The 13,093-nt window shown below is 30.4% G+C and overlaps 1 protein-coding gene across 1 annotated transcript in view; it reads left to right on the top strand.

The window, feature by feature from the left end:
- The first annotated feature begins 2,622 nt into the window (after positions 1–2,622).
- Positions 2,623–13,093, top strand: part of LOC142320824 (dynein intermediate chain 2, ciliary) — a 59,552-nt gene continuing 49,081 nt past the window's right edge. Inside the window, exons 1-3 of the mRNA XM_075358799.1 lie at positions 2,623–2,703; positions 6,482–6,625; positions 8,937–9,141. Coding sequence (XP_075214914.1) covers positions 2,623–2,703; positions 6,482–6,625; positions 8,937–9,141 — 430 coding nt within the window. The remainder of the gene's footprint in view (positions 2,704–6,481; positions 6,626–8,936; positions 9,142–13,093) is intronic.

The raw sequence follows: 13,093 nt of genomic DNA, 5'->3' as shown, positions 1-13,093 counted from the left end.
CAACATAACCTAAGATCACTTCGCTCGCTAATATCGTCTAATTAACTTTAAATATATAAATTATATATGTTTATCTTGTACTTGCGCATATGTGTGTGTAATATTATATATTATTATAAATGTATATAATAGCTGTATATGTAAAAATAATATGCATGCCAGTTAATGTACAAGTACCAAAGTATTTTTCACTGACTAAATGATAAATGAGTGATCTTATATAAATAATGAAAATATTACTAAGGCTGTATAAAACAGTTGATCTAAGATATATTTTATCACAAAATACAATTAAATTTTCTTTTCTTTCTTTTTCCTGTTTAGCCTCCAGTAACTACCGTTTAGATAATTCTTCAGAGGATGAATGAGGATGATATGTATGAGTGTAAATGAAGTGTAGTCTTGTACATTCTCAGTTCGACCATTCCTGAGATGTGTGGTTAATTGAAACCCAACCACCAAAGAACACCGGTATCCATGATCTAGTATTCAAAACAATTAAATTAATTAATAATATATGTGGTTGATTTTATCAATACACCTGTGTGTGTAGTAAAATAAATTTGCAAATTATATTAATCTTCTCAATAAATTACATGTACAAAATTTGTAGTTTTTGAGAAAGTATGAGCTTGTCTCAGTGTTTTCTTAGGGGGTTCAAAAGAAACATAGGTAGAAGTCTTCAAAAGAAGACACATGCGCATGACACAAGACACATGCGCATGCACAAGACACAAATAAGTGCACATGCGCGTACACTTACTTCTTTTGAAGACACACACACATGCGCGCGCGGACACACACACACACACATGCGCGCGCGGACACACACACACACAGAGAGAGTGAGAGAGAGAGAGACAAACCCTTTAAAAAAGGCCCTTCCTATAAAAAAATGACACAAAGTTATTAACTATATATGTATTAGGTACCATAATTGGGTGGTTGTAGCAGACCTGAGATGAGATGCAAAATTTCCTGAAAATGACATAATCTTACTTAAAAAATAACAAGCATCCCATGCTAGAGTCACTAGAAAAGTAAGGAATTTACTTTTCTAGTAAGTTGCCAAATAACAACTTAGTTACAAGAAAGAAAGTAAGGAATAACATGGTTTCCCATTACCTTCTTCACTGAGCTGAATGTATTTTACAATACCAGTATGCCAAGCCCAATCAAATACAGGTAATACTCCTACCAGTAACATCCTTACTATTAAAAAAAAAATGTTTTTATTTTCAGAGAAATTTTTTCCTTAAATTTTTTATGTGTAACAAAGGTAACAAAGATTGAAACAAACAATATTTATTGTTTTTTGAGAAACAGTATCACGATGTATACCGTTTCCATTTGTTAGGATAGATATTAACATAAAATTGCATTTACAAGTATGTAAAAGCCATAATTTCTATCACTTGGAACAATATGCAATTTAAGATTAAATTTAAAAAACATATATATATATATATATGTTAATTAACAAACAACATATATTAAATACATCATTCAACCAGCATATTAATTCTAGTAATTTTGTAAATATCTTTCCTCTGCTGAAATACTAAGAACACAAGTAAAGTTTTTCAATACAGATTTATCTTCTATAATTTTTCAAACTAATTTGAACCACACATTTTATTCACTTCTCCATCCTGCAAAACCAGTATTCAAAGAAACCCTGCCATGATTCATGTGAGATCTGGGTATTCCATTGTCCCACACCCTTAGAAAGTCATCATTGCTCATAAAATGCCTCCCTTTCATTCTATTCTGCAACTGTGGAAAACAGCATAAAGTCACATAAGTGAGGTCAAGACTGTAGGGAGGTTGGTCTAACAGCTTTACTCCAGAGATTGTCAAATGCTAGGAGAACATTTTGAAGCAGTGTGTTGAGTGTTATTGTGGGAAAGAAACCATGAGTCCTTCCTTGTATTTGGGTGCAGCTTCTTGAGAGTCTCAACAAGTTTAGGCAGGCATTCCTTGAAGTATCATTTCCATGTAACTGTCTTCCGAGTTTCCAACACAACTCCCAAACTCCTTTCACATTAAAAAATACAACTACCATTCTCTTTTTCACTGATTTGGATTTTCAAACACCCACATTTTTTTCTGAGCCTTGATTGAAATGTCATAATAACACAGCCAAGTTTTTCAACTATCATAATGCTGTTTACATAGGGAAATTTCCCATTTTCAAACTTTTTCAGCATTTCACAGCATCATGAAACATGAAGTGCCATCTGATTGTCGATCAAGTTATGCATCACCCAAAGGGTACAAAGCTTTTTAACTTGAATGTGATCTCACAGAATAGCAGAAACTGCTGGTGCATCAATGTCCAATGACACCTCTTTTTAGTGGTAGGTTACACCCCTGTCTGCATCAAACATTTTTCATGCTGCTGCAATAATGTTTTCTCAGTTACAGATGAAGATGGTTCTCCTAATCTTGAAGCCTCTTCAAACACAAAATTCCTCTTTCAAACTCTCGGTACCACCTAAATGTTGTTGTACAATAAGCACAATCCTCTCTAAGCACAGAAGTCATTTTCTCTAAACACTGATCAATACTTAACCCACGTGCAAAATTGCCTGGTGGCAACCAGGCAATGGTTAGGATAGGATGTCATCAACCATGATGACATCACTTCTTCTTTTCACTAACACAAATGACACTGAGACAGTGACTAAATGTGCAGTGCAGGTTGGGACCTGCCTTAAACACATGCTAACTTGTAATTGCCTGTGATGATGATGATCCATTTGTTATATTGCAAAACTTTCTTTCCTAGTGCTCTTTGTATTGTAATATTAAGAACCATAAGCTACCAAGTAAGAAAAAGCAAATGGTTTGTAATAAACATGTATGTTGTAATTAAAGAACTAATTTTTATTATTAAGACAAAAAACTTATAACTATTTTCATTAATAAAGCAAATATTTTATGCATTTGTTCTCTTAGCAATGATTTGAACTGGTTTTATTAATGATTGGTGTATTTTTTTTTTTTATTTTGGTAAATGACAAGTTTGAATAATTAGTTCTCTGATGAAGACAAAACCTGTTGAAAATCATCTTATTATATATTTAGTTAGTAAACAATCAGCACTTTTTTTTGTTTAATCATTAATATTTAATTAACTTTGAGTATAGTTGTATGTGTAAGTATAAACTGGAATATTATAAAATAAATTCATTAAAATATTTTAAAGTAATTTTAAAAATGTGTTACATGATTATTATCAACTGGTAAGTAGAATATTTATGGAATGAATGTATCTTTTTTAACAAATTTTTGCACAAATTTAAAAAATTGTTTTTGTAAGTTTGAAGTTTTTAAATAGAATTTATTTTGCACCATCAAAAATATAATAGTAGTTTAATTTTAAAAATAACGTGCTACAGATTCAGAATGTGATGATTTTGTGTTACATTATTTTAAGAATTTGGTTATGAAGAATTTATAATTGTGTAATATTTAACTGTGCACTCTGTCAATAAGCATGTCCATAATTTATATTGTATCCATTTGTTTTTTGCTGTATATTTGATTAATAACAAAAGTTTATCATCTAATAAATATGAAAAAAGAATAATTTTGAATATTTTTTTTCATCTTCAGTCACTTGACTGGTTTGATGCAGTTCTCCAAGATTCCCTTTCTAGTGCCAGTTGTTTCATTTCGGTATACCCCCTACATCCTTAAGCCCTAACAATTTGTTTTACATATTCCAAACGTTGCCTACCTACACAATTTTTCCCATCTACATGTCCTTCCAATATTAAATCGACTATTCCAGGATACCTTAATATGTGGCCTATAAGTCTGTCTCTTCTTTTAACTATATTTTTCAAAATGCTTCTCTCTCCATCAATTAGCCACAACACCTCTTCATTTGTCACTTGACACCCACCTGATTTTTAACATTCTCCTATAGCACCACATTTCAAAAGCTTCTAATCTTTTCTTCTCAGTTACTCCGATTGTCCAAGTTTCACTTCCATATAAAGCGACACTCCAAACATATACTTTCAAAAATCTTTTCCTGACATTTAAATTAATTTTTGATGTAAACAAATTATATTTCTTACTGAAGGCTCGTTTCGCTTGTGCTATGCAGCATTTTATATCGCTCCTGCTTCGTCCACCTTTAGTAATTCTACTTTCCAAATAACAAAATTCTTCTACCTCTGTAATGTTTTCTCTTCCTATTTTTTATATTCAGTGGTCCATCTTTGTTATTTCTACTACATTTCTTACTTTCATTTTGTTCTTGTTTATTTTCATGCGGTAGTTCTTGAATAGGACTTCATCCATGCCATTCATTGTTTCTTCTAAATCCTTTTTACTCTCAGCTAGAATTACTATATCATCAGCAAATCGTAGCATCTTTATCTTTTCACCTTGTACTGTTACTCCGAATCTAAATTGTTCTTTAACATCATTAACTGCTAGTTCTGTGTAAATATGAAAAAGGAACAGGGATAGGAACATCCTTGTCAGACTCCCTTTTTCATTACTGCTTCTTTCTTATGTTCGATTATTACTGTTGCAGTTTGGTTTGTGTAAATGTTAGCCATTGTTCTTCATCTCTATACTCAAACCCTAAATTTTTTAAAGTGCTGAACATGTTATTCCCGTCTATGTTATCAAATGCCTTTTTTAATTCTATAAATGCCAAGTATGTTGATTTGTTTTTCTTTTATCTTCCTTTTACTATTAATATGAGTGCTAAAATTGCTTCCCTTTTTCCTATACTTTTCCTGAAACCAAATTGATCTTCTACTAACACTTCTTCCACTCTCCTCTCAGTTCTGTACAAAATTCTAGTTAAGATTTTTGACTCATGAGTAGTTAAGCTAATTTTTCTGTATTCTTCACATTTATCTGCTCTTGTTTTCTTTGGTAACACTCTTTTTGAAGTCTGATGGAACTTCTCCTTTTTCATAAATATTACACACCAGTTTGTAAAATCTATCTATCGCTTCCTCACCTGCACTGCACATTAATTCTGCAGGTATCCTGTTAATCCCAGGAACATTTCTGCCATTCAAATTTTTTAACGCACTCTTAAATTCAGATTTCATTATTGTATCTCCCTTTTCATCCTCTTCAACTAACTCTTCTTCCTCTATAACATCAGTTTCTAATTCATTTCCTCCACATAACTCTTCAATATATTCTACCCACCTATCGACCTTTTCTTTTGTATTATAAATCGGTGTACCATCTTTCTGTAAAATTATTAGATTTTGATTTATGTACCACAAAATTCTCCTTAACTTTCCTGTATGCTCCATCTATTTTACCAACAATCATTTCTCTCTCCACTTCTGAACACTTTTCTTTAATCCACTCTTCTTTCGCTAATTTTCACATTCTGTTTATAGTATTTCTTAATTGTTGATAGTTCCTTTTACTTTCTTTATTGTTAGCATTCTTGTACTTTCTATGTTCATCCATCAGCTCCAATATATTCTTTGATATCCAAGGTTTTCTACCAGTTCTCTTTGTTTCGCCTAAGTTTACCATATTCACCCACAATATTTCCGTCCTTGCCTTTTACAATGCTTCGATTCCAGTCTCCAATTATTATTAAATTTTCGTCCCCTTTTATGTTTAATTGCTTTGTCAATTTCTTTGTATACACACTCTACTTCATCATTATCATGGGCACTTATAAGAATATAGATATTAACAATCATTGTCAGCTTAGGTTTTGATATTATCCTTATTACAATGATTCTATCACAAAACTTTTATTATTAATAGTCTACTCTCTTCCCTGTCTTCTTGTTCATTACAAAACCTACTCCTTCCTGCCATTTATTTGACACTGAGTTAATTATTCTACAATCACCTGACCAAGAGTCGTTTTCCTCCTGCCAGTGAACCTTACTAATTCCTCCTGCATCTACATTTAAGTTACCCATTTCCATTTTTAAATTTTCTAACCTATTAACGTTTTTTTAGATGTCTAACATTCCATGCTCTGACTCATAGAATGTTATTTTTTAATTTTCTGGTCAGACCTTCCTTGGTAGTTCCCACCAGGAGATCCGAAGAATATTTTACCAAGGAAGGCGCCTCCATCTTTGTTACGTGAAAATGCAGAGAGATACATTTACTTGGGGAAAAAAACAGCTGTAATTTTCCATTGCTTTCAGCTGCGCAGTACTCAGAAGATTGAGTGATGTTTATATGGCTGAATAGGTCCTCCTGACCTACACCCTTAACAACTACTGAAAGAGCTGCTGCCTCTTTCAGAAATCATTCCATAGTCTGGCTCTCAACAGATACCTCTCCGATATGGTTGCACCTTCAGCCCAGCTACTCTGTTTCACTGAGCACTCAAGCCCTGTCGCCATTGGCAAGGTCTAATGATTCATAGGGGAGCCTATGAATATTAGTTTGTATAAAATAATTGTAATCAAATTATTCATTGTACTTGATTAATTAATATTTATTTATCTACTTACAGATTAATAAAATAAAAACCTTATCTACTAGGCAAGCAAGCACACAAAAGCTGAGAGATAATGTGGATTCTGGGGAAACAGAAGAAATGTGGATTAAAGGAAGAAATCTTATTATTCCTGAAGATCAGTTAGATCTGACAGATAAGGTAATCCTAATTTTACATTTTTATAACATTATATACTATTTTATTATAATCTATTCAAAATAATGAAAATAAAGTGTCTCTGAATTCATATGAGGGTCTTTTTACAATTAGAGATAAAACATGACTGTAATTTAAAAAACATTTACTGTAGTATCTCATGTTGACTGGCCTTTCATCCACTCTTAATTATTTTTATTACATTTTTATAATTTTTACTGTTATTTAAATTATATTTCTATAATTTAACTCTCAAGCAAAAAGTGTAAAGGTCATTGTCCTTTTTATTAAAATCTTTCTGTATAAATTTAAAAAAATGTTTAAATACATAAAACTCCTCCTTAATGCATGGACTAATCTTCAAAGTTAAAATTTGTTGACTAGGTTACATAGTTTACCTTTATGAGGTTAAATTTCTGAAATTGTAATTTTTTATTTAACAATTTTTGTACTGGAGAAACTGAGAATGATTTATTTACTCCCTCTTCTCACACTTAATAAATTTCTCAATATGATTTTAGGCAGAAAATACTATTAATTCCATTCTATTTTATTTAGTTTTTCAAAATTTCAAACCAAAGTACCTCAATAAATATTGTATTGATTTTGATAATTCAAATTTCATTACCTTTAGAATTGTTTGATTTTAATTTTTTCTTTTATATTTTGCTATAAGTTTAATATTAAACTTCATCAAATTTTGTAATATAAAGGGGTTGCTCCACTACATAAGAAGTATCATACTTTGTGTCAAAACCAAAAATTGACATCCTTGTAATAAATTTATAACAGCTAGTTAATAACTATTTTAATATACAATACTAACATGAATATTCAAAAATGGCAAGTCCTCTGGAAAAGCAAACTTTTAAGACCAATGTTTAGTGATAAAATTTCTGGTTTCAAAGGGTATAAACTCATCTCACATTTACTGCTGAATGCCCCAGCAACATGGTAAACACTATATGAACTGTCTAAGCTGGATGAACATCAAAAGTGGCCGAGTAAGTGGTACTGGTATTACCAGTTGAAGAATCTTGCATTAATGAACTTATTCAAAGTGATAGATAAGGTACAGTAGAAATATTAGTTGAAAATAATAATGAAAGCGTTAGTGCAGTTCATTTAAGCAGTAAAACAGCCCAAGAATGAATAGCAGTAAAACATGCCCAAGATGCTTATAAAAAATTATAAAGAAAGCAAAATTTGTATGCTTACAGAACTGAAATAATGCCATTTGATGGAACTATAAAGGTAAAGGTTAGGTTGAGTTCTTTGGTAAGGAAAAATTCATGACTCAACTGTCAACCAATAAAGGGATACAGAGAGTCTTTTGGAATGCTAAATATCCAGTTACTATGGAGTTTTGAAAGGATAGTGTACAACCTTATAGTCAATACTATAGAAGTATACTTCAAAATATTGTGGAGTCTGCAATATGTAATTGTTTACAGAAAATAGAAGTGCTACTTTTTTAGGATATTGCTACCCGTATATAGTTGAACTAGAACCATAGAAAAATCAGTGGGTGCTTCTGTTATGTATATATCAATCATCACACTTTACCCAATATTTTTTGTCTGCGCTCTCTGAGAGTTATAGCATGGATTCATATTTTGGTAACAAAGGAGAAAAAACAAATATATAATATTGGATCTAAAACAAACAATTTTTCACTGCAGGCATAAAAATAAACAAACAAATAATGCATAAATAAATAAATAAAATGCAGGCATAAAAATAGAATGATTGGGAAAAATTAGAAGAAATAAGAAGTTTGTTAAAAAATAGTTTTGCTACTAAATGTATTAAACCTTATAAAAAGAACAATCATATCTTTATTTTCTGATTGCCTCTTGTCATCTTTTCCCTGCATCTTACATTTTATGGATATTATATTCTATCAAATTTTGTTTGCCCAGTTTTTTATTTTCAGGTTTATGAGCTTTTCATTGTTCATTTCAGGTGCTTATATTGTTGGAGCTGTTAGGTTTTCCCAACCTGGCTTTTCATCTACATCAGAGGATCTTCACTTAGTCTTTAATTTTCTATACTGTGAAGGTAGTTTATACCTTTTATGCAAATTGGAAGGAATCTAGTACATATTCCAATTTTAAGGGTTTCTCTCTACAAGAGTTGTTGATGTACCTTTGGGTTATTGTCTAATTTTAAAGATGTGTATGTTTTGTTTGTGGAATAATGAGTGCAGACAATAGTTTGGCTGTAACCAAATAAAAAAATTAAAATTACAAAAATTAGAAGAATTTTGTTTAATTTTTGGCTGTATATTACTGTTAATTATTAATAATTTCAGGAACTATCTGAAGAACTAGCTAGGGTGTTAACTACAGTGAATCCAAGCTTAACTTTGGATCTAGTCCAATGGAATTTTAAGCAGAAGACATTTACATTGTTGCCTCGACCCCCTCATGCTGTAACACTTTTAGAATATGAAGGAACAAGTTTCCACAAGGAATCACCTGAAGCATTATTACAACTGGAAGCTGAAAATATGGAAGGTAAATAATATAATAATATTGAATGCTGTCACTAAACTTCTGATAAATCTGCCTGTAATATTATACAGTTTTTTAACCTGTTTCATTGAATTTGTTATGAAGCGAATGTTTTCACTATGTAAAAATTAATTTCTCAGGGTGATGGAACTAGGAGCTTTAGAAGAACATGTTTGGCATGAAAATACTTGATGTGAAACAAACAGTTAATACAAATTATTATTTCTATCAAATGCAAAAATGTTGGTTTTAAGTACTGAGTAGTTAACAAGAATTGTGTAGCTACGGTGGTTAAGTAGAAAGTGAAGAAAGACAAGCTAATATAGGATTAAATAGTTTTTCTCTCTCTTTCTTATCTCTCGCTTTTCTTTGAAAGAGAAATAAAGGGATTATGGAAAACTGTAGGTAGCATCATTGAGTCTTTTAATCCCTTTAATACAACATATTTAAAGGGCTCTTTATTGCATAAAATGAAGGTGAAGTGTTCTTTTTATTGAATATGAATTAAATTTTCTATTTGGAGTGATGTAAAGTTTATAAACAATTTGTAGTAGCACAATTTTCTATTGAATTTTTGTTTAAAGGAACTAGGAAAGAAAAAATATGCCTAAATATTTGATATGTACAATAATAATTTAATATACCATATAAATAATATTGTATCTTATAATTTATATATATATACATTTATAATGTTATTAAAGATAATTAGTATATTGACATTAATAGTTATTTACAAAAATAATCTAAGAATGAGACCAAAACATCTTAACTTACTAATACATAAAAAAAATTTCAAATTTCAGGGCATCATCAATTAAAAAATTATCTGTTATCATGTACTGCATTACCATTATTAGACATATAATTGTTATAATCAGGCTTGTAAAGTTAGGTGTGTGTGTGTGTGTGTGTGCATGCACTCACTTGCATATATGTATACATAAACATTGTATATACCTCATTGGTTCATAGTTTCTGTAAGTTATGCTTGCAATCTATCTGTAATGTTGTTTTTTATATACCTTTCAAATTGCTGTGGTTTGTTGATCAATGCATAATAAACTTGTTATACTTTTTATTAAAATACATTTTATGCAGTTTGAAAAGTGATGATACTGATACATTTTTGGAATATTATTACCAGAAAATAATGTTTTATTGGCAGTGTAATTAGAGATTACCTCATACAATATGTGTATTTGGCAGAAGTTAAAAAAAACTGATTTGTAGTATATATTTAGTTTTATTTGTAATAAATAATCCTTTCAAAATTATTTAACTTTTTCTTAAACTTGCTTAGTTGTTAAATATGAAACTACAAATTTAAGTTTTTAAGTTTTTGGAAATTGACAAAAATTAAACTGTTTTATCTTTTACCTTCTACAACTGAATGGGAAAAAAATTATTCAACCCACTAATTTTTAAAAATTTATTTATTATGAATTTATGTAAACCTTGTTATAATAAACGAATTGGTTTAGAAAGACTGGTTGTAGATTGAACCACTTTGTTAATTAAATGATCTCCCATTAACATATTGTTAGATTTAAAAAAATCCTTTGATAAGCTAGCATACAAACAACTAGGCATGCTAATAACATATAACCAGTTGATTGTAATAATTTTAAATCATTTTCTGTTAGTTTTTATCATTTAAATCTAATGATAGAAATCATCATTTTCAGTATGCGAGTATCTAGGCTTACCATATTTTTTGGGTCCAACCCAGGACATAATTTTGAAATTACTTAAAAGTTTTAACAGTTTACATTAAATTTTATTTATTCAGTTGTATTTTTCACTAGACATGACTTTTTTCAGACGTTTTTTTAATTATATCATAAAATTCACAAAAAAGTTTTGAATTAATTTTAATATTTAGCAGATGGTTAATAGTAGATACTTAAAGTCTACCCCTTTCTGCAGACCAAATGTTCTCCGTAATTGAAAAAACTCTCTCAGAGCAGATGTCCCAGGCAAAGACATCACAAACTCAACCATTTTAGAAATATTGCAACATAAAATATCAGTCTTTTGAAACACTTTAAAAATTGCTTTCCACTTCTTTTCAATAGTATCTGGTACTTTTTCAGAACTTGAACCTCAACCTACCCTTTGGTTTTGAATTACCTGGTTCAGCAATGTATGTTCATAAAATATGTCATCAATATTTATAGAATTGTTTATAATTTCATTATCAACTTCTACAATCTCTTCTAAATCAGACCAGGTAATTGGAGTTTGTAAATTTATCCACTGAAACTTACTAACTTACTAAGTATTGGATACTAGAATTATAAGAATTTTTGTTCCTGAACATCATTATTTTCTTTTAGAGTGCATAGCAATTCTTTGGCAGAAGGTGCTATAAATTAGTGGGATTTTCTTTCCTGAAGTTGACAAATTAATTCAGAATATGTCTGAAATGCTTCTGTTGCTGTAACAGAATTAGTTTCTAATTTCCGAACTAAATTATTAAATAACGGCAAAATACATCATATAAAAATTTCAAAAACAATTCACTTTCTAGATTTTCAAAAATATAAAATATTAATTTTGGGCATTTGTCACAAGATAAGAAGTATGATTTTAGGCCAACAAAAATGGAAAGAATTCTTTCTATTGCAGATAACAAACTAAGGAACCTTGTGCTGCTATGAGATAATACTTTTTTGTAATTTGTTTCCACAAATTCACAGAACTCTTTAAGTTTCGTGACTTTTACTGTATATATGTAAAAATATTTATTAATTTTTATAACAATAACTTCTATGTCCAGGGGTAGAGAATCACATGCTGTTTGTATTGAATTGTGTACAATGTAGGCAGAACAACCAATTCCTAAAATAGGTCTATCTCTCTCTCTTTTTCCTGTTTAGCCTCCGGTAGCTACCGTTCAGATAATACTTCAGAGGATGAATGAGGATGATATGTATGAGTGTAAATGAAGTGTAGTCTTGTACATTCTCAGTTCGACCATTTCTGAGATGTGTGGTTAATTGAAACCCAATCACCAAAGAACACCGATATCCACGATCTAGTATTCAAGTCCGCGTAAAAATAACTGGCTTTACTAGGACTTGAATGCTGGAACTCTCGACTTCCAAATCAGCTGATTTGGGAAGACGCGTTCACCACTAGACCAACCCGGTAGGTTAAAATAGGTCTATCTAATCACTTTGAAATTTTCTGAACACATTTTCATTTCCCTTTCTCTTCATACCACCAAAATTACTGTTAGTGTTATCAGCAGTATAACAAACAAACTTTTCTTTAAGTTTATATTTTTTCACACACTGAAAAAGATACAGAGTCAAAATTTGAGCAGTTTCACTTGACACTTCATCGAAATTTAAAAGTTCAACTTGAATTCCCTCCTCCAGACTGATAAATGACTTTCGGAACAAGTGTTACTTCACTTCTGTTTGAGCTATTCATTGTTACTGTTACATAATTTAATGTTTTCCAAAGAATGCAACACTATCAAATATAAATGGTAAAACAACGTTAACAATAATTGTCTCAGTTTTGGTTCTAGCAAATGAAAATTTTGAGTCGTATAACTTTTTAACCACTTTAGATGTGCAGTCTGATGTTTTGAAACTGAGTTCGTGTCTAGAAGTGTAGTTTGAAAATGTAGCTTCTTTAGCAGCACACTACACATCACTGTTATTGTTATTCCTATGTTTGGCTTTAAAAAATCTCTTGTTTGCTGAAGCAGTAGCATTAATAGCACTCCTATGTTTAACTGTTTTCACATGGTCTTCAATATCACACTTTCCTATGTGTGCAACAGAAAAATTCTCCAATATATAGTGTGCAATAAACACACTCATTGTTACTGTCATTACACAATTTCAAAAATTTGTATTTCTGTTGCAGGTTAACATTAAACACACATTTTCTTTTGCCCATTGCTAAATGATGAGACAAATATGAGAGATAAAATGAT

The sequence above is a fragment of the Lycorma delicatula genome, chromosome 3 (assembly GCF_047948215.1).
Source record: "Lycorma delicatula isolate Av1 chromosome 3, ASM4794821v1, whole genome shotgun sequence".
NCBI lineage: Eukaryota > Metazoa > Arthropoda > Insecta > Hemiptera > Fulgoridae > Lycorma > Lycorma delicatula.
Note: the sequence above shows the minus strand (reverse complement) of the source record. Positions and strands in the feature narration are given on the sequence as shown.